This window comes from Esox lucius, chromosome 1 (genome assembly GCF_011004845.1).
Source record: "Esox lucius isolate fEsoLuc1 chromosome 1, fEsoLuc1.pri, whole genome shotgun sequence".
NCBI lineage: Eukaryota > Metazoa > Chordata > Actinopteri > Esociformes > Esocidae > Esox > Esox lucius.
In genome coordinates, this window is record NC_047569.1 from 17,254,172 (window position 1) to 17,277,960 (window position 23,789).

At 43.9% G+C, this 23,789-nt stretch overlaps 1 protein-coding gene across 14 annotated transcripts in view; it reads right to left on the reverse strand.

Moving 5' to 3' along the window:
• msi2b (musashi RNA-binding protein 2b) overlaps positions 1–23,789 on the reverse strand; it is a 234,946-nt gene that overhangs the window by 205,715 nt on the left and 5,442 nt on the right. For all 14 annotated transcript variants that reach the window (XM_020047766.2, XM_010875238.4, XM_010874835.4 and 11 more), the window contains exon 5: positions 23,058–23,099. In XM_020047766.2, the coding sequence (XP_019903325.1) occupies positions 23,058–23,099 (42 nt within the window). The remainder of the gene's footprint in view (positions 1–23,057; positions 23,100–23,789) is intronic.

Below are 23,789 nucleotides of genomic sequence, written 5' to 3' on the forward strand. Positions count from 1 at the left end.
GCATGTTTAAAAAATGAATATACATTTATATTCTACATTCAACATTTTCTCTGTAATTTTAATGAGCATTTTGTGTAAAATATTAGAAACTCATATTTCAGACAAAGTACAAGAAAAAAGAGGAGAAAAATTATACCTTTTCTACCATTTGACCTTTTAAGCTCAAATCTTTGATATATTAAGTGCTCAGATCAGAAAGCAAATTGTGCCCCAAGTTTTTATTAGAATCTTATATTGATGACAGTAAATACCCTTTATGCATTGATTCCATTCAGACACTCAAACAGGTGTTTAACATTGTGCTTTAAGGGTTAATAAATTCTTGATGTTCCCAGAGGAAAGACGCCACTCTAGGACGCAACGTAAAAAAAAAAGTACAACTGCATCCATTACCAGGTTGCCTTTGGAAGTGATTTTCATCCTAAGGGACCCTCATGGGCAAATCAAAATGCAATAAAAGAAACCTTGATTGTGTAGAGGAGAGTAAACAAGCTATAACATGGGATCGACCACCTAGCAGCCATAGGAATGCAAACAGAACACATCATTATCTAACTATATGAAAGGCTTCCGAGGCGTGATTCTCAGAACTCGGTTTGACAGACTCCTTGAGGCGGTGAGTGTGAGAGCTAGCTCTCTTCAAGCCCCGCTGCCCTCTACCCTGCCCATTGATTTTTCTGTCTCGGCGCTTGTTTCTCCTACTTATGCTCCTTGTTGCCTATGGAGAACGTGTTATGGCAAATTGTATCCTACAGTACCTGTTTGCCTGAAACACTACAAACAGTGTATGCCACTAAGGTACCAGACTGCCTATACTGCCTATACCTGTCATCTTCAAGTGGGGATGTGTTTTTTCTTGTCATCTGAAGAGAGAAATAGTGGATACCCATCATGTCTGCTATTTCAGTCGTGAGTGGAATATGAGTGAATATATGTATTTAGGACAGCAGACAATCTTCAGAGAAAGAAATCCTCTGGGAAGCAGCTTTTCCTTCTCCTTATTTCATAGACGCCCCAAAATGATCATGTCCCGTTTTGCAATCCCTCACCACAAGACATGACCGACTGGTGTCCATTAATGATTCCTTCCAGGGACAGAATCGGTGGGGGAGATTCCCGGACACACAAACAAAAAGAAAACCTAAAAATGCAACCGTCAGCCATGTCCAAATAAGCACGACTCCATAAGAAAGTCGGGCTGGGCTATAATAAGCAGTAACCTCATTAAAGCCCCAACAGAGGGTTGGAGCGTGGTGGCAGAGGACAATGTCTGCTCTGCATTATCTGCTAGGTGAGTGCTGGTGTTAATGGTAGAGTATCACCTGGGAAGCAGGCAGGCAGACAGCAGCACAGTACTTAGCCGCAACAGCTCATTGTGTGGCTGGGGCGCATTCTGGCCCTCTCAGCAAAAATCAAGACAATGCAGCTGTAAAATAATCTGTTTGAATGCATGAGAGAGAGAGAGCTAAAGGCCTTGAAGGGCATGACTGGTCGGTGTTAGCCTCGCGGCTCGCCAGCTAAATGCGTCGTTAGCGCTCCCTGAAGACAGTGTTGGGGTTTGGGGCGAATAGGAGGTGCGCTGTTTGTCTTCATATGAGGCCCCCACGTTGTATTAGAGGCCAAAGTGAAAGTGCGTCCAATCGGCGTCCACTCCTGTTCTGCTCCAGCAGAGCGAGCTGAGGTAACGGCAGAAGTGAGGTGGTTGGCTTACCTCCCAGGATTAAGTGCTTTCCAAAGCCTGACACTGCCTTAAAATAACCAGCCCAGCAGCCACAACACAACTTTATGGAGCTGGGGAGCTCAGTACTAACGAAGCTACTTTTGCACTCAACTGACACATGAGAGCGGCTATTAGATCTGGATTCCAGCTACAGCCTAGCCTGACCATTAGCTTTGGTGTTCAGGAAACATTGAAAAGATCAACTGTGATAACTCATGATGACATGCATGTATAAATCCAAAGGTATGAACCCACTGAGACACAGCATAAATAAGTGTATTTTTGCTGTGGGAGCTCGCAGGTCAGACACAATGCCTGGATACACACACACACACACACACACACACACACACACACAGATCAGACAGATCAGACAGACAGATCAGACAGACAGACAGATGGAGGAAGAGCACATACATCCCCTCAGAGTGGCTGACTGTCTCCTTATATGGACAAATCCCCCAATGTGCTGAAGGCTAACTGGCTGCTTCTGAGGGCCTGTCAGCCATGACCAGGTTATTCTGAGCCACACCACTGTACTATCCATCCATCCACATGAATCTGCCACCACTCTGAGACAGAGGATCAACTGACCAGACCGCCATGTTATCACACATCTAAGGACAGACTAGATTCACGTTATCACATAGCCCAACCACTAAGGACAAACTAGATATATGTTATCACATAGCCCAACCACTAAGGACAAACTAGATACATGTTATCACATAGCCCAACCACTAAGGACAAACTAGATACATGTTATCACATAGCCCAACCACTAAGGACAAACTAGATACATGTTATCACATAGCCCAACCACTAAGGACAAACTAGATACATGTTATCACATAGCCCAACCACAGAGGACAAACTAGATACATGTTATCACATAGCCCAACCACAGAGGACAAACTAGATTCCACAGGCATTGAGACAGCTTAATCCCAATACAATCGGTCAGCACTATACAACACTATAGGTATTCTCAATATAATTCTCATTCAATGCCATTGTTCAATTCACTTAATAAGCTGTACACACAAACTGAACTTGGATCAGGATAGCATATCTGCTGACTAAAATGTACAACAGGAAATGTACATTGCGAGGCAATGCACTGTGTCCAGATAGGGAGGCTGGGTTGACCGAACAGCTCATTGCTACATGATATATGGATGGTATGTGCGTCGGAAACACAATATTGTGCAACCATGAGGGCCATGGTGCAGAATCAGGAAATCCCACACGCTACAGATTAGATGAAAACCCATATGTTCCATTGATACGGTATGAAAGAGGATCAGGCAAGACATACTGCAACTGAGAATCCCTCCCTCCCTCCCTCTCCAATATCTCTCCTCGATATTTCCCTCCCTCCCCTTTTGCCAGGACCCTGTTTATGTTGATTGGCTGAACAGGAAGTTGACTGACACATTGTGCTGCAGGGATAGGCTGGAGTTGAGGAGACACATGGCTATGGGCCAGGTGGAAGGCCAGAGGACGTGTGTCATGGTGTAACCATCGGCATGAGCGAAATAAACAGCATATCTATTCCTCAGAGACCTACATCAGACCCAACACACTCCAGCCCGGCCTTTGAGATGGTCCAGCCTTCGTTTAAGGTTGCTTTATTGCACGGTTCCTTCTCGCCCCAAGCAGTGGTTGAATCATTAACGCGTTAAAGGTTTTAGCATATAAATACTCCACAGGACTGGAACAAACAGGCACAAACACACCAACAAACCCCAGCTAAATTTAGAACTTTTTCCATGTGGTAGCAAAGTCATTGAGCATGACACAGTGCCTTGGGAAAGGGAGGGAACGGGAGAGAGAGACAGGAAAAGACTGAGGGAGAGAGAGGGAGAAGCATGAAGAAACAGAGCAAGCAAAAGAGGGTGGGAGTTTGAGAAAGATGGATACACAATTAGGGAAAATTAAAAAGAAAAAAGAGACAGTGGAAGAAAGGGAGATAGCATAAGAACGGCAGAGAGAAAAAGAGAGGGAGAAAGTAAGAGACAGAAAGCAAGACAGAGAAAGAATAGAGTGACAGAGGGTGAGACAGAGAGAGGGACAGAGAGTGAGAGAGAGGGACAGAGAGAGGGACAGAGACAGAGAAAAAGACAGAAAAAGACAGAGGGACAGAGACAGAGAGGGACAGAAAGAGGGACAGAGACAGAGAAAAAGACAGAGAGGGACAGAGACAGAGAAAAAGACAGAGAGGGACAGAGACAGTAGAGCAGGATGGGTTGGAAACAGACACATGATCTGTATAGTGCAGCCTGCTGACATACAGTACACCCTGACCAGCATGGAGCGTGACTTGCCATAATAGGGAGTAATATACCTTACAGTACAGTCTTTTCTGAAGCCCGATGACTACAGTTCAATCATTTCAAGGTGGCAGGCTGGCAGAATGTGAATTGATAGAATCATTTTTCAGAGCCATGTCTCTCTCGGCCCTTTTGGAGCCGTTTCGACAGCATTTATTAGTCTCAAAAGAAAAATGATGAGAAGGGCAGAGAGGTCAGTAACCAATGGAAGCACCTCATACACTTCATTTAACTACACCACACACAGCCGCACTCAGGACATCTTCCGGGGTCTTCAGAAAGAAAAGAGCGAGAGAAAGAGAAGAGAGAGAAGATTAGTGAAGGTTTGAGCAGTGTGCATAATTCATAGGCGTGTTACTGGAGATGATTTCGCAGAGATCTTAAGAAAGAGATCACAGACGTAATCTTCAATAGGCCTCGATGGAGACCTTAGCGTGGAAAGTTCCCCTTAAGAGCTGCTCTCAGGAGAATACAAGCCACACCAACTCCCACACTTGTCAGGAAGCTCACACAGACGCACAGATCAAGCCCAGTGGCATTGCTCAGCCGCCAATCCTCCCATACATGTATCCAGAGTGAATGAACGCTGCTGTTTCCCTAAAAATAATCACAAACTAGGCAATTTAAAAACACTGCCCTGCCTACACACACAAACACTCAATTATTTCTATTCACTTTGCACTCCTCCTTTTTGAGTCCTGGAATAGCAGGCCATTCATATTTAAAGGCGGTGAGCGGAGTGGCAGGAGCGGGGGAGACGGTGACGTCAGGTCCAAGGAAAGAAAGCTTTTTCTCAGCTCCTGGCCGTACATCCCCTCCTGTATGAGGGAAGGGGCTGGAACAACACTTAGCAGCGATTGGCAATCACAGCCTGGCTTTGTGATCACTTGAATGGTTTTTCAAATATTTCATTACACTTCTCTGAACATTTACCTAACTGAGAGGTCTACAGACGCCACCCTCACACGGCTTCTTTACAGGACACACTTCAGTACCTGCAGCTTTCAAAAAACACAGGACTGCAGATTTACACATTGAGTAAACAAGATTTTATCAAATGGCAAATTCTTCAATAATTAAACATGATACACAGCTTTTCATTTCTCAAATATTTGATGAAATATTGTCTATGACAGCAATTCCTTAGAGGGTCAACAATGATTAACAGTAATGTCCAACAGACCATTTTCTTATGAACACATGCAAGGAGAAAATACATTCTGTGGTGAATACCACCGATCCCCAGATCTGAGAATCATACACAGAGCCCAGCAATAACCTTATTGTGGCTTCCTGGAGTCATTATCATTGGAAACAGTGCAGAGCTGAAAATCTATGCCATTAGACCCAAACAATCAGACGGTAAAAACCAGAAAAGAAACCATCCATGTAAAACTCTCTCGCTCTCACCACAGGGAGGAAATTCTATGTCAGTCAGAGTAAAGCACCGAGCCACTCAAACACACACCAGAATATCTGTCTGAAACTCGAAGAAAAAAACAACACACACAGCTCTAAATGTAAATACACAATATACACAAAGTAAAAAAGATGGGTTAGGATGCTGGGTGTGTGCTGGGTGTTTGTAAATGACTACTAAATACACGGAGGAGTGTGGGTAATCACATTTCACGTCCTGAGACGGCTGGCTGGCTGGCATCCAGCACTGACATTAGACTCAAAGAAACAGAACAACACGACAGCAACACAGGCCTTAGTTTAAAGGAGAAACCCTGCACAACAAAAAGCTGCTCCTTTCAATTACTGATGTACAGTTTAAGAAACATGAGCTTTTGGTCAGGGAGGGAGGGAGGGAGTCAGGGAGGGAGGGAGAAGAAAGAGTCCAAGGACCCACTTCTGATTCAATTCCTACTAATTAGTGCAGCGTGTTGCTCAGTGTACTGTGGGTAAAGGAAACCAGGGGGTTCATTGACTGTATGCATGGACTGTGTTTAAGGTCTACAAATTACCCACACATAGATTCACTTTCTTACCACAGAAGCACCATGGACCAGCACTCAGCACTCAGCTGCATAGCTGCGGAAAAGTTCGATGTGCTGCTAATTAGGCTCAAAAAGGCAACATTATTCATAGAAAAAAATTAAGAAATCAAGAAATCAGCAAAGGCAAACTTTAGAGACGCTCCTATTTGTTATTCTAATTACCAGCATTATTCCAATACCGCGTGCATAAAACCTGTAGAAGTCACCAACACCAAAACAAATGCAGACTGAGAACGTCACCTAAAAAAAGAGAAATACTTTAGATTCTAATCCAAACCTTTAACCATCCCACCCTATTTGCATAAATCCCAATGGATTTCAATGGCCATAGATCGTACCCATTACTCCCCAGTTTAAGCGCCATTCGAAACTGAAAATAAGGCTCTGACCCAACTTTGTGTCCATTATCATACTTGTTGGTCAGAAGGGATACCCGCATTCAGAGATTGAAGAATCTGGAGCTGACCTATGTGTGATGGCCCGGGGAGTTGAGGGAATGGAGAGCTGTTGGGAAACTTGGGTTGCTACATTAATGCACATTGTTGCAGAACACAATATTAAGAATATAGCGAGATCGCTGGCTAACAAAAAGTGTCTTAATGTGTGGCTATCAAAGGATTCTAAAGAACACAGCATGTGTTCGGAGAAAGAAACTGAGAACATTTATTACTAAGACTAAGTGGGCGAACACTATGGGAAATGTGAGGGCAGCTCCACTTATTACAATCCAATCGTAAGAGCAGGATCATCAAACACCCCGCCGTGTCTTTACTGACAGCAAAATCAGCCAATCGTGGGCTCAGCCTTCTGCACTGTTTGAGTGACTTGAGAATGTTTGTTGTTCAGTAACTTTCTCTGATCACGGATAATGACGTTACATAATCATTGTATTCGTGTCCTTAAATCCACAACAATGCTCTTTTTGTCCCAACACACAGCCATACTAAATAGCTGGGGACCCATGTGAAACACCCATCTGAAAGTTGTTCTATCTAACCCAGCCTCTACCACCCTATTACGAACTGTAATGCTACAACCACCACCGTTTGTACTGCAGCAACCAACCCTAATACTGTCACAAGTATATGTTTGTCATTTCCAACCTTCTAGGCAGCTTTATTTAACTTCGAGTCCCATTTCCACATGCTAATTCCTTATCAAATAAGTGAACTCTCCAGGCTTAAAAAAGGGACATCATGTTTTTATGCGTGACAGTAACACCCACGCCCTTTTTCCAGTACCAGGTGCTGCTGGTGGGTTCTGTGCCTCCCCCCCAATCCTCTTGGCGCAACCCAGAGAGCAGCTGGCCAGGGCCAGTCCGGGTCAGAGTCAGGGCCGGGGCAGAACACACAGCAGGCCTGGCTGATGCAGGCCAGCTTTAATCTTGCTGGTGTGGCCTGATTTGAGTGGCTGGAGTGGAAAGTCAGGAGTAGGCCTGTCAGTCAGCAGCTCAGAGCCTTTGAAGCCCACAGCTCCATTAGCTTTCATTGAGGGATTTGAAGTGTGGGGGGGGGGGGGGCTGGACCTCTTCCTGTTCCTGTCTGTTCCTCCTTTGAACATGCCCAATTTCCCCTGAGTAACAACTCTAAAAGATGGGTAAATAAATCACAGGGGAGAGGGGTGTACATCTGTTGAACATGGAGAATCTGTCTAATAGGTCCAGCCTGCCGAGGGGGCGGGAGCTGCTCCGCCTTACTCCAGACATCCGATTCAGCGCGAACAAACGGCAGAGGCCGTCGGCAGTCAAACTGCAGTCAAACACCACAGCCCAAACCGGGCCAAACCAATGGCCGATGAACGGCAGACACACAGTTGTGTGTGCAGCTCTAGGCAAGTCAACTATAAGGCGGGGGGACTCTCACTTTGATGCCGGGACACTTGACAGCTGACAGAGAAGGAAACAAAGTGTTGCTTCACTAAAAGAGCAAGCAAACAAACCTCTGAAGCAGCATGCCGTCTGTCTGGACCGGGCTAAGAAGACAATGTGGGCCCGGGTGGACGCACCTGTGAACCAGAGTGGACCCCTGCTCTCAGGATGCAAGAACGGGTTTGAATTTGACCAACTCATCTAGCACAATCTCTCCTACTTCCCATCCAAACACCCCTGCACTTGGTCCAATGAACACAGAGTAACGGAACAGATCTGGGTATTTCTGTCAGATTACTTCACTTTGAAATGTGCTGCTCAGAAATCCCTCTGCGTTTTTTCCCCCTCTCGCTACACAGTGAGCGTGCTAGGAAAACATGTAAATGAGGATGTAAACGGCCACCTGAAGAAAAGCAAACAACCGGGGTCCAATGTTTGCACCCTGCTGAGACGAATTCCTTCCCGTGACGCCATCTTTGCTTTCATATCAGTGCTAAGACAACACCCAGCCAAGCCAAACACAGCAGGATTAGAATGTCAAGTGTCAGCTCAGGGGTCCTTGTACACACAAATATGTGTGTGGTACACACCAATTACCTTAAACATCGCAGGGTTGGTGTTCTGAAAGACTGCCCAGGGAGGAGAGCAGTAGAGAGCCACAACACGGTTGGCAAAAGGAGCTGGCAGGACGTAGGTACAGCAGACTGGACACAGCAGGAAGGGTTCAGTACTTCACCATGTCACCCCAACACCCCACCTACAACACCCCACCTACAATACCCCACCTACAACACCCCACCTACAACACCCCACCTACAACACCCCACCTACAACACCCCACCTACAACACCCCTTTTTGTTACGCATGTCAGCAAATATTGCAGTTTTCATAAAATTACTCAAATTCAACTAGGGTGCGACTGAATACCAATATGACATCCCCTGAGACAGATTTTCACTTAACAGCAATGGTGGTTCATTTCTTTAAACAACCAGAAGGTCTGCTCAGAACACTCTACTGCTCGCACATTTAATGTCATGCTTGTCGAGGAGAAAAAAAATCATTTATTTTCAAATAGGCAGGGCAAATGTGCCAATACAAAAGGCTCAAAGTCAATTATTTTACTGAATAATGGCAGACGTGCTCCCATCTCCATCACTCACAATGCCTTCCAACTAGATGGGAGTCATGGTGGGAGAGAAGCCATTGATGAGGAACGTCAATCCAACATGGAAATGCATTTGTGCGAGACAGAGGGGGGAAAAAGAACTGCCTCTAAGGAGAACAAAGTAATCACTGCTGCAATTTGAAAAAGAATAGGGGGGAAAAAACACATTGATTGGTGGGTGTTAACACGACATCAGCCGCAGACATTTGATAGACTCCCTCTACAGTGCATAGAGATGTATACTCAATTGGTAAATCCTCTAACTCAAGGTATAATGTTCTGACAAAATAATATATAAATAAAAACGGAATATTATTGAATAAATCATGAGCTGTCACCTACACTGTTTCTGCCGTCTGTGCTGTCAAAGGGCCCCTGCAGTATGTTAAAAGTGTGCCTTATTTTTTCCCATAAAACTCTGACAGAGTAAGAGGCGTGGGGAGGAGCAGAAAATCATCCCAGGTTAACAGAGCTGGTAAATCAGAACACACAAAACTGATGAAAGTATCACGTTCGGGGGGTGTTATGAGCACAAGCAATATGGGCTGACAGAACCAATTGAAATGCATTCGTGTTTAATGCTAATAGAGTAGCAACAGATGATAGCACACAATCTTATTTTTCTACACTATTTGCTTTCCAGTTAAGATGGAGAACATCACGATGTATGTACTGAGCATGGAACATTTTAGAAAACAACGCAAACCCAACTCATTCCGTTTCCATTACGTCACTGTAGACAAACTCAACCACCAGCAAGCACTACCATGACTTTCTATGGAGCAGGTCTGAGCGACTTGGATGGGATTCCCTCAAACTGAACCACAACATGTCAACTGTGGAAGAGGCTAGGTGAAAAGGTTGAAGATAGTCATTTCCCCACATTGATGCTATTGTTGAAAAAAAGGGACTCCTGTGTCCTGTATGGGACAAGAGGGCAAACATCTTGGTACAAGAATGCCTTTGGGAATAGGAATGAGCTGCAGTCCCATGCAGAGGCCGGGACACCAAAGTACTGTAATCAGAGTCTTTATAGAAAGAGAGGAGAAAGGACAGAAGAGTCAAGAATTTATGGAAGACAAGGTCACATTATCAGTTGAGGAAGAAAGAAAGGTCATCGGCTAACAAAGAAAGGCAGAAATTGGCATCTACGTGAAAGCCTTGATTTTGGTTACGCTTTTTCTAAGAAACAGTAAATGAGTGGATGTGGATGTAGACAAAGGAAAGTGAGGGTCCTTCGCCAACAGTTATTCACCAGCCAGGTCAGAGCTAAATCCAGTGCACACTGTTAGAGATGGTCCAAGATAGACTTACACACATCTGCAGTCTGGGTCAGGCACCAATAAACCCAGAGCAATGGTAAATGAGCTTTTGGAGCTTCTTCAGGATGAGGAGCACTACGTTGTCCACAGACAGCCTCTGTTATCCTGTTAGTACTGGAGATGGGTTTCTTCCCCCACTCCAGCTAGCTCCAGTCAGTGAGTGTTTGTTTTAAAGCTCTGAGAGCACGGCTGTTTGTTTAAACTACAGATGATGTTGGAGATAAAACCCAGCTGATCAGAGAGAGACAGAGCCCTCAGACCTGTGGTGTAGTCCAGATTTCCACTGTCTCAACGGCCTTCTCAGTACCTTCACTGCACCTCAAATAAACAGCTCCAGCAACACACAGCCACAGCTAGGGCGTATAAAATACATCTATACTTTATTAACATTGAAAAATTTGATTGGTACTTAGTATAGCCAGCCACGTAAATGGAAATAAATAACTATCTATAGATTTCTATAATTTGTGCCTGTTCCATTTCTATCCATATAGCTAAAAACTCAAAACCCGAGTGTTGAACAAGCTAGCCAATGTAGCTAGCATGTTAGAACATTTTGACTAAAACAGACAAACCATGGTAACTTAACTAGCCACAAGCATCAATTGTGCACAAGCATCAATTCATTGGTTAGCTCGCTAGCTAGTTAGTAGCTAGGATCAATCTGAGTGAGGTTTGGTAAAGTCAGCTAAAGTATATACAAAAATAGTCATTTCATTAGCTATGATTAACCACACAGTGTGCAAAAGAATCAGCTAATTAATGTAAAGAATATAATCAATCATATTGAATTATTAATATTCATACCCACCACTTAATGGCATCAATCAGGCAAAATGTGAAATAGTTTCACAGCAAGGTGGTGGGCCTCAACCAAATCATGCATTATAATCAATAAGGTAAGAACGTACGACAGCAAGACCAAGTTTCAGCACATTGTAAGTTATGCATTGAATAAAGAACTCGGTACAACCCCCCAAGAATTCAAAAAATTATTAAAATAGGCTAATCACTGCAGAGGACACTGTATCATCAATTACAATTCTTCAACATGCAACCATTACAATCTGGAGTCAACCATTCCAATCTGGAGTCAACCATTCCAATCTGGAGTCAACCATTTCAATATGGAGTTTTAAACACACTTCAAGATCCCCCTTGAAGTCTCTGCAGCACATCATAAATAACTGCATCAAGAGAATGGAAATTTGAAGAACCATCTTTAGGCAGTTTATCACTCAACGCTATTCTTTCTCCCCTCTCTCTCTCTGCGTCCTTTTCTCTTTCCATCCATAGAGAACTGCACCCTGGATGGAGAACGAACAGAGAGATCATTTATAAAACCTTTCAATGTTAATGACTATGTATCATTTCTGTTCCAATGTTCATTAGCTGGCGGCTTTGCTAGACAGGGCCGTATTAAAACCAGTAATTGTGTAATTGTGTGAGCAGCAGTCAGAGCCAGTGTTGAACTATAGGCACCTATAAATCACCTGTCATCGGCTGTCTCCAATCTCTGAGTTATTTGTCTCTACCCTGTTAGTGGGAGAACAGTCATATGGACAGCGGCTTCTTAAGCCCGGGGGTAAACACAAAATCATGCATTCAATATTTTTGCGGTTAAGAATATATCATCTGTGAAGAATCAAAAAGGGCTGCCTACTGTTTTCAAACCACCTCTAAAGTGTAGCTGTGGTGGATTTCCATCACAATCGTGGTTGCATAGTGAGCACTCTGATAAAATAAACAAACAGAATTGCAATGCAGCAGGTCCCTGCACACATCTGCTTTTTGGGGCTTCTCCATCTAGGCTTTGCTCTCATCCTCTGAGCATAGCACTGATTCCCACACCTGATAAAAGCATGTGTGGTGAAAGTAGAGCTGCCTTCATACATGACATTTGTCTGATGGTGTAGAGGCCAGGTACCAAACAGTGTGAGAACAATGGGACACACAGAACAGCCCAGAACACAGAATACATTCTCTAGACTGGGACTGTTTTAAGAACGTGACCCGCCACATACACTTGGAACTTCATTATTATCCAACTGTAATACTTGGGATTTGTTTGTTCGCTTTATTACAAAGTCACAAATTGAATACCAGCTGCAGACTCAGAGACACTCCTACTTCCCTGCAGCTGACAAGTTTAAAAAAAAAAAAAATCCCCCACAATGGGAAGTTAAAGCAACTAATAACTTGGCAGTCTAAAAGTGAGAGGGGAGCTTTCGTCTTGGCTTGTTGTACAGCATTTAACGGTATTGTTGTGAAATGTCCCTGTCTGAGGGCACATCAATAGCCGCTGGTCCCCGAGGTCAATGTGGTGAAGCACATAACAGGACTGACCCCTGCTGTGGCAGCTGTGGAAACAATAGGACCACTGGTTGCCATGACCACAAACAAACAGTGCACACCAGCCCGGGATATCTCCTCCCCTCGCACAGAGCCTAGCAATCCACAATACCACGCTTAGAGCCTGGGGTCCCAACGCCCTAGGGGGGTGAACGGGGAGAGTTGAGAGGTCACAGCTGTTGGGGCTAGGGGTGGTCAGGTCACTGACTGAGCGCTAAGGGGGTCCACGGTGGAATGTTCAGGTCCAGATCAATACCCAACAGTCAACCCCTTCAGGTGGACTGGATCGTACAATGTCATACGTAACCAGAGTCAACCGACATCAAACAAAAAGTGGTACGCAACTACAAAGCGAACGTCAACCTAGTCCTTTCCTTCCCCAGGGCCCGGAGAGAAGTGTGTCACCTAGCATGCTAACAGAGAAGACGCGGCTGCCGGGTCCTGCACAGACAGCGCCACGGTAAGTCGGAACATAATCTGGGATCACCGTGGGAGTTGACATTTACTCTCTCTGGGTAAAGCCTATTGTACCTGTCATACATTTCCCCTTGTGTGGATTATGACTTTAATTGCTTTCTGTCTTTGATGGAGAAGCTTGGGGAGCGTAGTGGGTTGCAGTGAAAGTGTTCACTCAAACCTTCTCTCTCACATCCCTCTCTACCTCCTTTCTTTCTTCATCCGTCGTTCTCATCCCACTACCCCTATTACTCACTCCATCTCGCTCTTTTCTCCATCCTTCTGAATCTCTCCGTCATGTATATAACATAAACAAATAGACTTTCCAAAAGTGTTCTTAGCGCTGACTCAAAATCTGTACATTAATAATTATTATTGAGATGCATACTTTCAGTCATACCAAATTGTCTTCACTCGCTCATAAGCGTGAAATGATGTCTTAATAATGCAAAAGACTACTGAGAGAAACAGGTGTTTTAATCAGCATATGCTTACTTTGATCATGACCAGGGGCAGCAGATAACCTAGTATTTAAAGGGGAATAACAATCACATGATCAACCACCTGAAATCTCTTTCAATCTAAAAAGTCCCACTTCACAAACAAATAAGAATAAATAAGAATTCAATCCCATTGAAGCAGACATCAGTACATCCTCCTCCCCTGCACATTTAAACCTTGTTTCACTAGGACTGTATCCGACATACACAGACCTAAATGACACATTTAAAGTTAAATTTTTATATACATTTTTAGCTGTTTATTTTAGGATACTTTTGCATGTTTCACTAGAAATTAGAATAAAATGTTAGACATTATTTCCGGGCCCCTTATTTCCGGGCAAAGCTTTTGTGTTAAGTATTTGAATGGGGTGATCACGTTGTTCCCTTTAAAGTGTTTAAAGAAACCTGACCAGGGAACTGAAAGGTTTCTGGTTTGAATCCACAGAAAAGGGTTAAAAAAATAAATAACATAACCGCTTGAGAGTACATGTAATGACTGAACAGTAGTCATATAAGTGATGTGCATGAGGTGTGTGACTAATGCCATACACAGGATTACCATTGTAATAACGAATGACTAATGAGCATGTAACTCTTCATGCGTCTTTTAGAGAAAAGCCACGGTGAGCGGGTAAAAGTGTGAAGACACAGGATGATGGGTGAAGGGAGGAGACAGGGCAATGCATTCACATGCATCAACATCTGGGACCCGGTTCTGTACGAACGATCAAGCCGCGGGCCGTTTTGGGGTCTCCCTCCTGAAGCCCGTCATTATCTCCAGCGCCTGACATGAACCCCATCAACGTGGGGCACCAGAGAAAGAGCCGGGTGGCCATCACAAGAACCTACAGCCCACTTCTTGTCGACAGAAAGGTAGCTCGATGCTCCAGAGGCAGCGACCAATGGTAACGGTTTACCTTAGGCTACACCCAAATGGTAACGGACCACCCTGGGCTACGCTCAAATGGTAACAGACCATCCTAGGTCACGCTCAAAGGTAACGGACCACCCTGGGCTATGCTCAAATGGTAACGGATCACCCTAAGCCACACTCAAATGGTAACGGATCACAAATGGTAACGGACCACCCTAGGCCACGCTCAAATGGTAACGGACAAAAGAAAAGGACCGTGGTGCAGACAAGCCCTCAAGTGAGCCACTCACTGCAGCAGCATATGACAAGATACAGTATAGTATTTAGCAGGTAGAACACACACTCTCACACTCTCTCTCTCTCTCTCTCTCTCTCTCTCGCTCACACACTCACATATATATAGTCTCTCCACACAATAGCGACTCTTTGTGTAGGTTGTGCAGCCTGCAAGCTCAGGCTGCACAACAAACCCTAACAAGGTTGTTGGCCGGGGAATGCATTCTCTTCCAGCTTATGTGTGCCAGCGAAAACTTCCTGGTTGAGCGAGCAGTGTGATAAGCAGAAAGAACAGCTTAGCAACTCGGTGAACATGTCTTCAACTTTGACTCCATACACTCAACACACACAAACATCCAAAAGAAATGTTCCTTGTGCATTTAGACAGGAGTAGTAATGTGACACTGAAAATAAACTAATGCACAGGGGGCGCTTTAAATTCGAACAATGTAAGGGAAAGGCCTTTTTACTCCGCATGGAGGTAGAAAGTAGCCTGCCATGCTTTCACTGTCTCCCTCGCTCTTCCTCCCTCTCTGTCTGTCTGTGCCAGTAATCCCTCACTGCTCGAGAAAAACGGCCTCTAAATTTAGCATCAGATTTATCATGCTGTAGAAAAAGCTGGAGCAAACGAGAGAGAGAGAGAGAGAGGCTGGCAGAGAGTGAGGAAGGCAACGTGCACGTGTGTGTGTGTGTGTGTGTGTGTGTGGGGGGGGGGGGGGGGGGGCATGCGTGCCAGTGAGGGATAGAGAGAGGGGGACGGATGAGTGGGTGGGTGGCTGGGGAGATGTGGGGTAAGAACGGAAGAGGAGTCAGGGGGCGAACGTTAACAGTAAGGAGCTGTCTATCACAAGTTCCATTCAGGACCAATGAGATTGCACGAGCTGGACTAGGAATGACTGTAATTGCACCAGCCCTGAATACAGCCATGGAGCAGGACTGGAGCCTGCCTGGTATACACTATAGAGAGACAAGTGGACACTTTAACTCAAGAGACCAAGAGGAAAGGCTCAGTAAGCGAACAGAAAAAGGGTCAGTTCTGTGCTGCAGTGAAAACAGCAGCAGACAAAATGGACAGAGTAACGGCAGCCTCCGCAGTCACCAGAGAGATACGTGTGGCGGTGCCGACGCTCAAACAGCCCTGCAGCCGGCTGAAGGACAATCGGCAGGCAAGGACACTGGCGCGTTATTTGGGTCGGAGTCCTTCCACATCACATCCTGCATCTCAGACAGAAATCGGGGACAGCGGCGTTAGAGGAGTGGGACTCCTTGGTCATGAACACCTGACTGACTGGTCAGCTTTGCTAGCATAAAGCTCAATGAGTGTCTAAGCCAGTGAAGATGGCAGTATTACCAGAATGAGCTATTTGTACACCCAAGCTGTATAAAGACATATATAGGATTTATTGTAAATACCAAAATCTCTCAAACCCCTTTAAAAACATGAACATGTGGGTATTCCACTTCCAATTCCATAAAAAAATTATCAAAATTCAATAACTTTTCAAAGTTTCACTTATTAAAAGAGGGCATTGGGCATTCAAAATAATTTCAATTTCAGAGTACTTCCTGAATTGACTTGAATTCAAATGGAACTGGCCCCGACCCTGGAAGACACCACTCAAACACTAGTCCACTAACCTCTCATACAATACCAGTTCTACACTGCATAGCCTTTGCCACATGACAGAACAGCAACCAGCATCAAAGACAAGGGAGTGGACTGGCATGCTGTTTCCTAGCTCTTACATGGCATCGCTCTCTCCCTCCCTCCCTCCCTCCCTCCCCCCACTGTGAGAGACAAGAGCCCACAAATGAAACTTTCCTCCCGGTAGCTACAAACCCAGTTTGTCACTGTATAATAACCTGTCTCACAGCCGACAGGGGGTTTTGAAGTCTGTTTGACAGAACCGCACTGTGTTGGGTCAAGTTTGGAGTAAAGTATTGCACCAATTTCCCATCCATATATTGTGAGGAAAGACAGATGAAGCGATGCTACAGACCTATTTGTCTGGGCAGGGGGGAAGGAGATAGAGGTGGAGTGCAGTTTGAGATATGGTCTAGGGGCATCAATTGGGACTCGCTACAAGATCATTAGAACACACCTAGACTAGACTGTAAAAACAATGCGTCCTTTTTATTCTTTATTATTATGTCCCCAACACTAGATGCTCTCAAGTCACCCTCACTAGCAGAACTCCTGGACCTCAAGGGAACAATCAAAGCAGGATGCCTCATGAGATGAGTGTCACTCTGTTTGAAGCTGCCGACATCAATGAGGAAGACCAGGGGTAGAGGGCAGGGAAGGAGGCCTTCGTAGAGACAGACCACAGGGCTCTGAAAATGGTCTTGTCGAGGACCAGAGACCAGTTTCGCCCTGCATGGTGCTCTCTGTTTTGGCCTCATTAACGTCACTCAGGATCTGTTTGGGTAGGCCAGCCCCACTGGCTTCCAGTCCAGACTCTCTTGGTGCGCTGCTTCCTGTTCCACACGTGAACACACTAACAGACTCTTCAGTCCCGGCCGGACCCCCACTCCGGGCGTAGAGGCAACAGCAAGGTAGGGACACTTCCAGCAATCCTTTGAGATGCACGACAAAGCAGAGTGCTGAAAGCGGACGGAGGCAGGGCCAGGCCAACTCCGGTCAAGGTGCCAGTCATGCCATCTCAGAGGGACAAAGACAGTGGTTCAACCGGACTTCTGTTTGATAAAAACTGTCGTTGAGAATGACTGGTTGGTGATGACGCCGTCTAAAAATAATGGGCTAATGTTCCAGGGTTTGTTATCCTTTTACATTGTAGATAGCAGCTGGCTTCCCTCAACAAAACGATTGTTGTGATGTCAGAAGCAGATCGCAAGCGCATTTCTTTGTTGTTCTCTTTATCAGCCAACCTTTCTTCCTGAATCAACATCTAGACCTATTCAATGCATACATCAAAACGTGAAGTAGTCGCATCAGATTAAACAACTTGTCAAATTCTATTACTTGTATAAAAAAAAATATAAAAAAAAAAAACAGCACCTGCTTCAGTGGTAAAATAACGAAAAACCGAGATGAAATGTAGAGAGGAAGTGCATTGCCGCACGCGCACCCACGCACAAACACAGCGAAAGCAAGGGAGCGCAGACTGAAGGGGACGGTTTCTTAATTGGTGTTGGAGTACTACACCACACAGGAGAGTGACGGAGAACTGGGCTCCTGGGCCGACACCTCTCTTCCCAAGCATCCACTGTCAGGAGGGAGGGAAGGCGGGAGGGAGGGAGAAAAAGAAAGGGTGAGACTGAGGCAGAGGGCGAGAGACCAAAAGAGAGAGAGGCAAAGAAAGACAGAAAAAAACAAGAGATCAGCACTTCACACAACCTCACCTTTGGACTTCATTAAAAACTTGGCCAGTAGTTTTAACAACCCCCCCCGCCCCCCCCCCCCCCCCCCCCCCCACCGCCCTTCCCAACGCATACACAGCCAAAGCTAACGGCTCAGCTACTTCTCAGTACACAATGCTCCCACACTACTGCGCCATGAGGGAAAATGACATGTAAAAGTAACTGTGAACTCAATTCATTGCTACCGCCAACCCCCTACAGTTACTTACCACCCAGCAGCCACACACTGGGTCTTTTTACGTGGCCCGGTTGGGCATGGGATGCTGAGCGGAAGGGAGAGATCTGCACCCTGGGAGGCTTTGTTTGGACACTTCTTATGGCAAGTCATTCCATGTCATTTCAGCATGTCACGACACCCACCACCTTAGAACGTTCTATAATGCTTTCTACAGTCGGAAACCATTAGCATTCTTGCAGAATTATTTCTTTTGGACGCAACCATATTTAGATTCACAAAGCATTTAACACATATTGTATCCAACTTCATACAAATATTTCAAGAAGACTTTGTCCTATCAATGGGGAATTCATTACATTTATCAGACCCCCACTGACACCCAATGTCTGACAGGTAGTTAAAAGCAACTGTACTACTGCTTTTTGATCCAGTGTAATGCATTCCCTGTCAATCTGCTGATGGTTTTGCCTCTGTTCTGTGAAATAAGCCACTGAAGCCCACAGCAACAAATTAGGGGGAAACTAGCAGGTTTTTCCCACTGTTCTACAACAGCCACATTATTAGATCTATTTGGCTTTCCTCTGGTGATATTTCCTAAATGGATCAAAACATTTTCTTTGCTGCCTTGGGTAGAACATCAATAGCTTTCCTAACAGGTCAAGCAAGTCCTCCATCACAGCAATCCAGTATATCCTTCTCTTAGTATGTCATTATTTTGCATAACTCTCTGAAAAGTCTGACAGTTTTCTGAGAGGGCTATGTCTACTGTGCAACACTTCTCTTACAAGCCAAAAAGAATGATAAAGGAATGGGTTAGTGCTTACTTAAAATATTGTGACATTAGTAGCAATTTTCAGCACATATCACGTGGACAGACTATGTGAACAAAAATTGTACAATAGATCTGCCATGATACTAAGTTTTTATTAAAAAAAGTTTAGATAATGTGCGCAATTAGCTCAAATTTTTGGAGAGATTCTTTTTTAACTCCAAGCATCTTTTGAATTCCGAAAAGGTAGTGGCTTTTTTGCCCATAGACATAGTTTATAGTTTTCAAAGAGAGTTGCAGCATTTCTTTACAGCTAAAATCTCATCTCTTAACAGCGGTGTAATTTATACTCACTCAAACATGTCCTGAAGGCAGAAATGATTGTAGTTCCAGCATTGAAATCACTCAGTTTAAGTTTATTCTGAAACAGTTACGTTAAAGGTTAGGGTTCAGCGCTACCTGTGATAAACCTGTTTTCTTTAAAAATATTACATTTTATCTGAAAGGAGGTCTTCAACTACTCAGATACCTTACTAGGATGCAGTTGTAGAACAAATAACCACTGAAATTAAAGTAAATAGAACATTCAATAAAAAAGCAATTTTTTGAACTAACATTTTCACTGAACATTTTTTACACCACCAAACAAACACGCCGTGTAATGTTTGATCAAAAATAAAAGTCTTTATAGTAAAAACGTGATATATTGCTGCTCAATTTCCAAACAAACCTTGTGACCTGATTGCTGATATTTTGGGTTACAATCAGTTATTTTCTCCTGCCTCTGAAAGGAAGTTACCAAGTCCTCCCACAACCACACTGTGTCTGTGAGATCATTTCTTATCCCACAGACATATATAAAATCTGACTAGAAGTTGCAGTTTAAACTCAAACTGACACCGGGGGGAAAAAAATAATACCCCAGAAACACTTTAAGGAGATTTTCAGCTAAAAACTTTCTTGCACTGGGAATACATTTTTCAATGCTCCCCTCCAGTAATACCGACAGTAGGCTACAGTACAGTCTGCACATTGTCGATGCCATTGCTGCACTTGGTTAAAACAATAGAGACATTCTAAATTCCAGAAATACCTTAAAAAATATGTGTCAGATTTTGCTCATGCTGTAAAATCATAACTTGCATACACTTAACTTTAAAGGATTTTTAGGTCCTAAGAGTGAGTGAACCACTTGCACTCTATAGAATCCTTTGTGACCACTCCCCATCTTGGCTGGTGAAATAAACATTCTACTTGCCAATGCCAAAATCTACTCATATTTGGCATTAATAAAAATGTATCGATGCAATGTTGTGCGGAAAAGAAACAAAACTACACTATACCTACTAGCCAAGTGCTCAGCATTTAGCAAAAATCAAGCTCTTCTTAATGAATTATCTTTCAATAAAATATTTCAGGAATGCTATCCTAACTACAGATAGGATTCCATCACAATCTGAGGTGGGTGATTAAATCCTCTTTCTTGTGCTTTTTGAGATGGAACTATCCTAGCGGTAAATGCCAAAAAGCAACCAAGGCATGTTAGTAGGGAAATTCAAGGAGACATTATGCTGTGCACTGTGTGTGCTCAACCTTTTTTTCTTTCTTCTATTCTCTCTCTCATAGAAAATGGTCTCTCGGGAGCCCACCAGTGGAATTGGAGTAACCATTCATAGACTCTATCTTCTCAAAAATAACTGCCATTTATTGGCCAAATTGTGGGTGTTGAAACATTGTTAAAATCATGGCGATGTTTAGTCACAGGACCAGAGCATAATTATTATTATTCTTTTCAAACAACCAAAGATTATACAGGCGTCTAGAGCAAAGGTTCCAGTCCAGACCATTCTTGTTTCAAGGACCAGAAAATCACTGTCATAAGCTCTTGAGGACCACAACTTGGGAAATATAAAAAGTGAATCCATACATACATTTTCTGTTAAACTCGAGAAGGTGGGAATGCCAGTATAGAAACTCCAGAACATTAGTCATCAGTAGGAGAGGAAAGAGGAAACAAAAGGCTTTACATAGGGTAACCATGTGGTTAACAAACTAATGCACCCTAGCCAAGCACAGTACACAACATATGGCAGACTGGTTTCAGTAATTCAACCCACACTCCGCAAAATATGGGGCGAGTCACAAATATAATGCCATAATGTTACATGATTGGATGCAATGGCAGTTTTCTATTTGCATTAAGTGTATTATTGGGTGGTTGGCTAAGCAGAAAGGAAAGTCCTAGTGGCTGTGTTGTGTTCTGACTGCTGCTGAGAACTACAGCCTGATTTAATGACCCCATTCATCTCAGTGCCACTATACAGTGCACAGGGAAAAAGAATTAGGTCCCATGCCCTGCTTTCTTGTCTGCCTGCCTGCCTGCCTGTCTGCCTGCATTGCCTGCCTCTCTCTTTTTTACGGTCTGTCTGCCCTTCCGCTCTATCTGTCTGTCCTCCCTGGAATGTGAGCCGAATGGACAGAGCGTGTCACTTCTCCTCCAGTGATCTTCCAATCTGGACAAAGAGGGGAGAGTTCTTCAATTAGCTGGACATGTATGCTGCAGACCTCCGCCACCTTAAAGACATACCTGTACAGAAGATCTGGAACACCACAGCGCTCTCAGCTGTACCAGCCAGTCAGGGGAGTCCCTCACTAACCAGCCTTAAGGGCTGTAGGTGTTTTTTTCCCCGATGTACGTACACACACACACACACACACACACACATTATGCTGAACAGAAAAATCCAACACGGGCAAGAAAAGCTCTTCTACTGAGTTACTGAACAGAAAAGAAAATCCCCAAACACCAATGTTGACCATAGGTCTTGAACACTACTGTATATAACACCTATCATTCATCCACTTCACATGCAACAAACCCCCTGCAATGCTGCTTTAATTGCCTTTAATCCTATAGCTGTGCCTTTCACTGACAGACACACTCTCTCCGCAGTTATGTTGAAAAGACATCCAAACGGTTTCTGTGCTAATGAGCCTGCCCTTAAGGGCTCCAAGACAACAAGGCATCATTTCACCTTCAAAACCCTTTAGTGTCATTGCTCTTCTGAAACAAACCACTTCTTATCGCCTACATATGCTTGTTAGGGGATGCACTGTTATTAAATGTCCTTGAGACAAATTCATGTTTATTAAAACATCATTGTATAAATGATATCAAGGGCACTTTTCCACATGAAACAGCCCACAGCCCACAGAGCAAAAAGCATTTAAGCAGCATACACGTCCGGCAGATACAGTAACATTGCATATCAACATGGTTCAACACTGATTCAGAGTAGATTTCCATCAGTACCGCCACCATTGAAAATACACATGAACAGTGCCATTTCAAGAGAGAAAAGACGCTATGAAGAAACAAACACATCCCCTAGCCGTTCCTCAGTGCCGCGATACCCGGTCTTAAGAGACCATGTGCCTCGGCTTTGAAAGCCTTACCTCCGTCAATAGCCGGTTTGAAACTTAAACTACACGGGAAAAACACTGGAACAATGCTTCCCTCTGTGTCACTAAAAAGGAGCTAAAAAGGAAAATTCCCCAATCTCAGCGACAACTACAATGCCACTCTCTTACTGAGTCAAACGCAGAAGTCAACCACCTCACTATGGTTTCTAGACCACCTCATTTTGGTCTAAACAAGTCAGCAAACCAAACAGTGATACATTTGCCTATTACTCTAGACTAGGCTGCCTGAGCAAAACATGCACACCAAGCTACTGTTTCAAAACCGGATCTGCACAAGAGCTCCACAAATACTCTCTTTTCTATAGGTCAGCACAGCAGTGTTGAATAACACAACAAACAAGCCACCAAGAGAGTTCAGCCAGTTTCCTTACCTTGGGTTGGGCACGTCTAGGGAAGGCAACTTTAGGATCGATCTGGTGAATATTAAAAAAGAAGAAAAGAAAAGGGAGATATTAGATTTTAACCATCATAGCTGTTAATCAATAATCACCGGGTTTTCTATTTTGCATGTGTGGGTTTCTCTCATAGATTGCACAACATGGCTAAATACTGGCATACACAACACAGACAATATTGGGGTAAATGTCAAAACGGACAGCAGAGACAGTACTCTAGGGCTATTCAAATCTGACCTTGAGGTCCCAGGACAGGGATTTTCTGTTTCAGAACAGGGCAAACTCTGTTAGCCCACCCCTGAGACTAATCAACCAATCACCAGTTAGTACCAGTGAAATAAACACTGGTTTATGTTAAAAGCACCATTCTCATTTGCATCGTGATTTGTGAAAAAATATATATATACGTTTCTCATTCAAGAAATTCAGAATTTTTATATAACATAATGATCGATAAATTACTCAATTCTCCTTCACACATCATGGTTTAGTTAACCAATGATGACCAAGTAAATGCATAACCAACATTAAAGGCAAATGATGCTATTTAAACACAATGTAAAGTAATGTGAAATAAATGTAGAAACAATCAAGTGCTGCAATGCTCCAATTTGATTGTTGGCATATTGTGAAATAATTAAATCTAAAAGGTATATTAAAAATATATTGAACAATGGTGTTTTCTTTAGGCTAATTCTATTCAAAGCC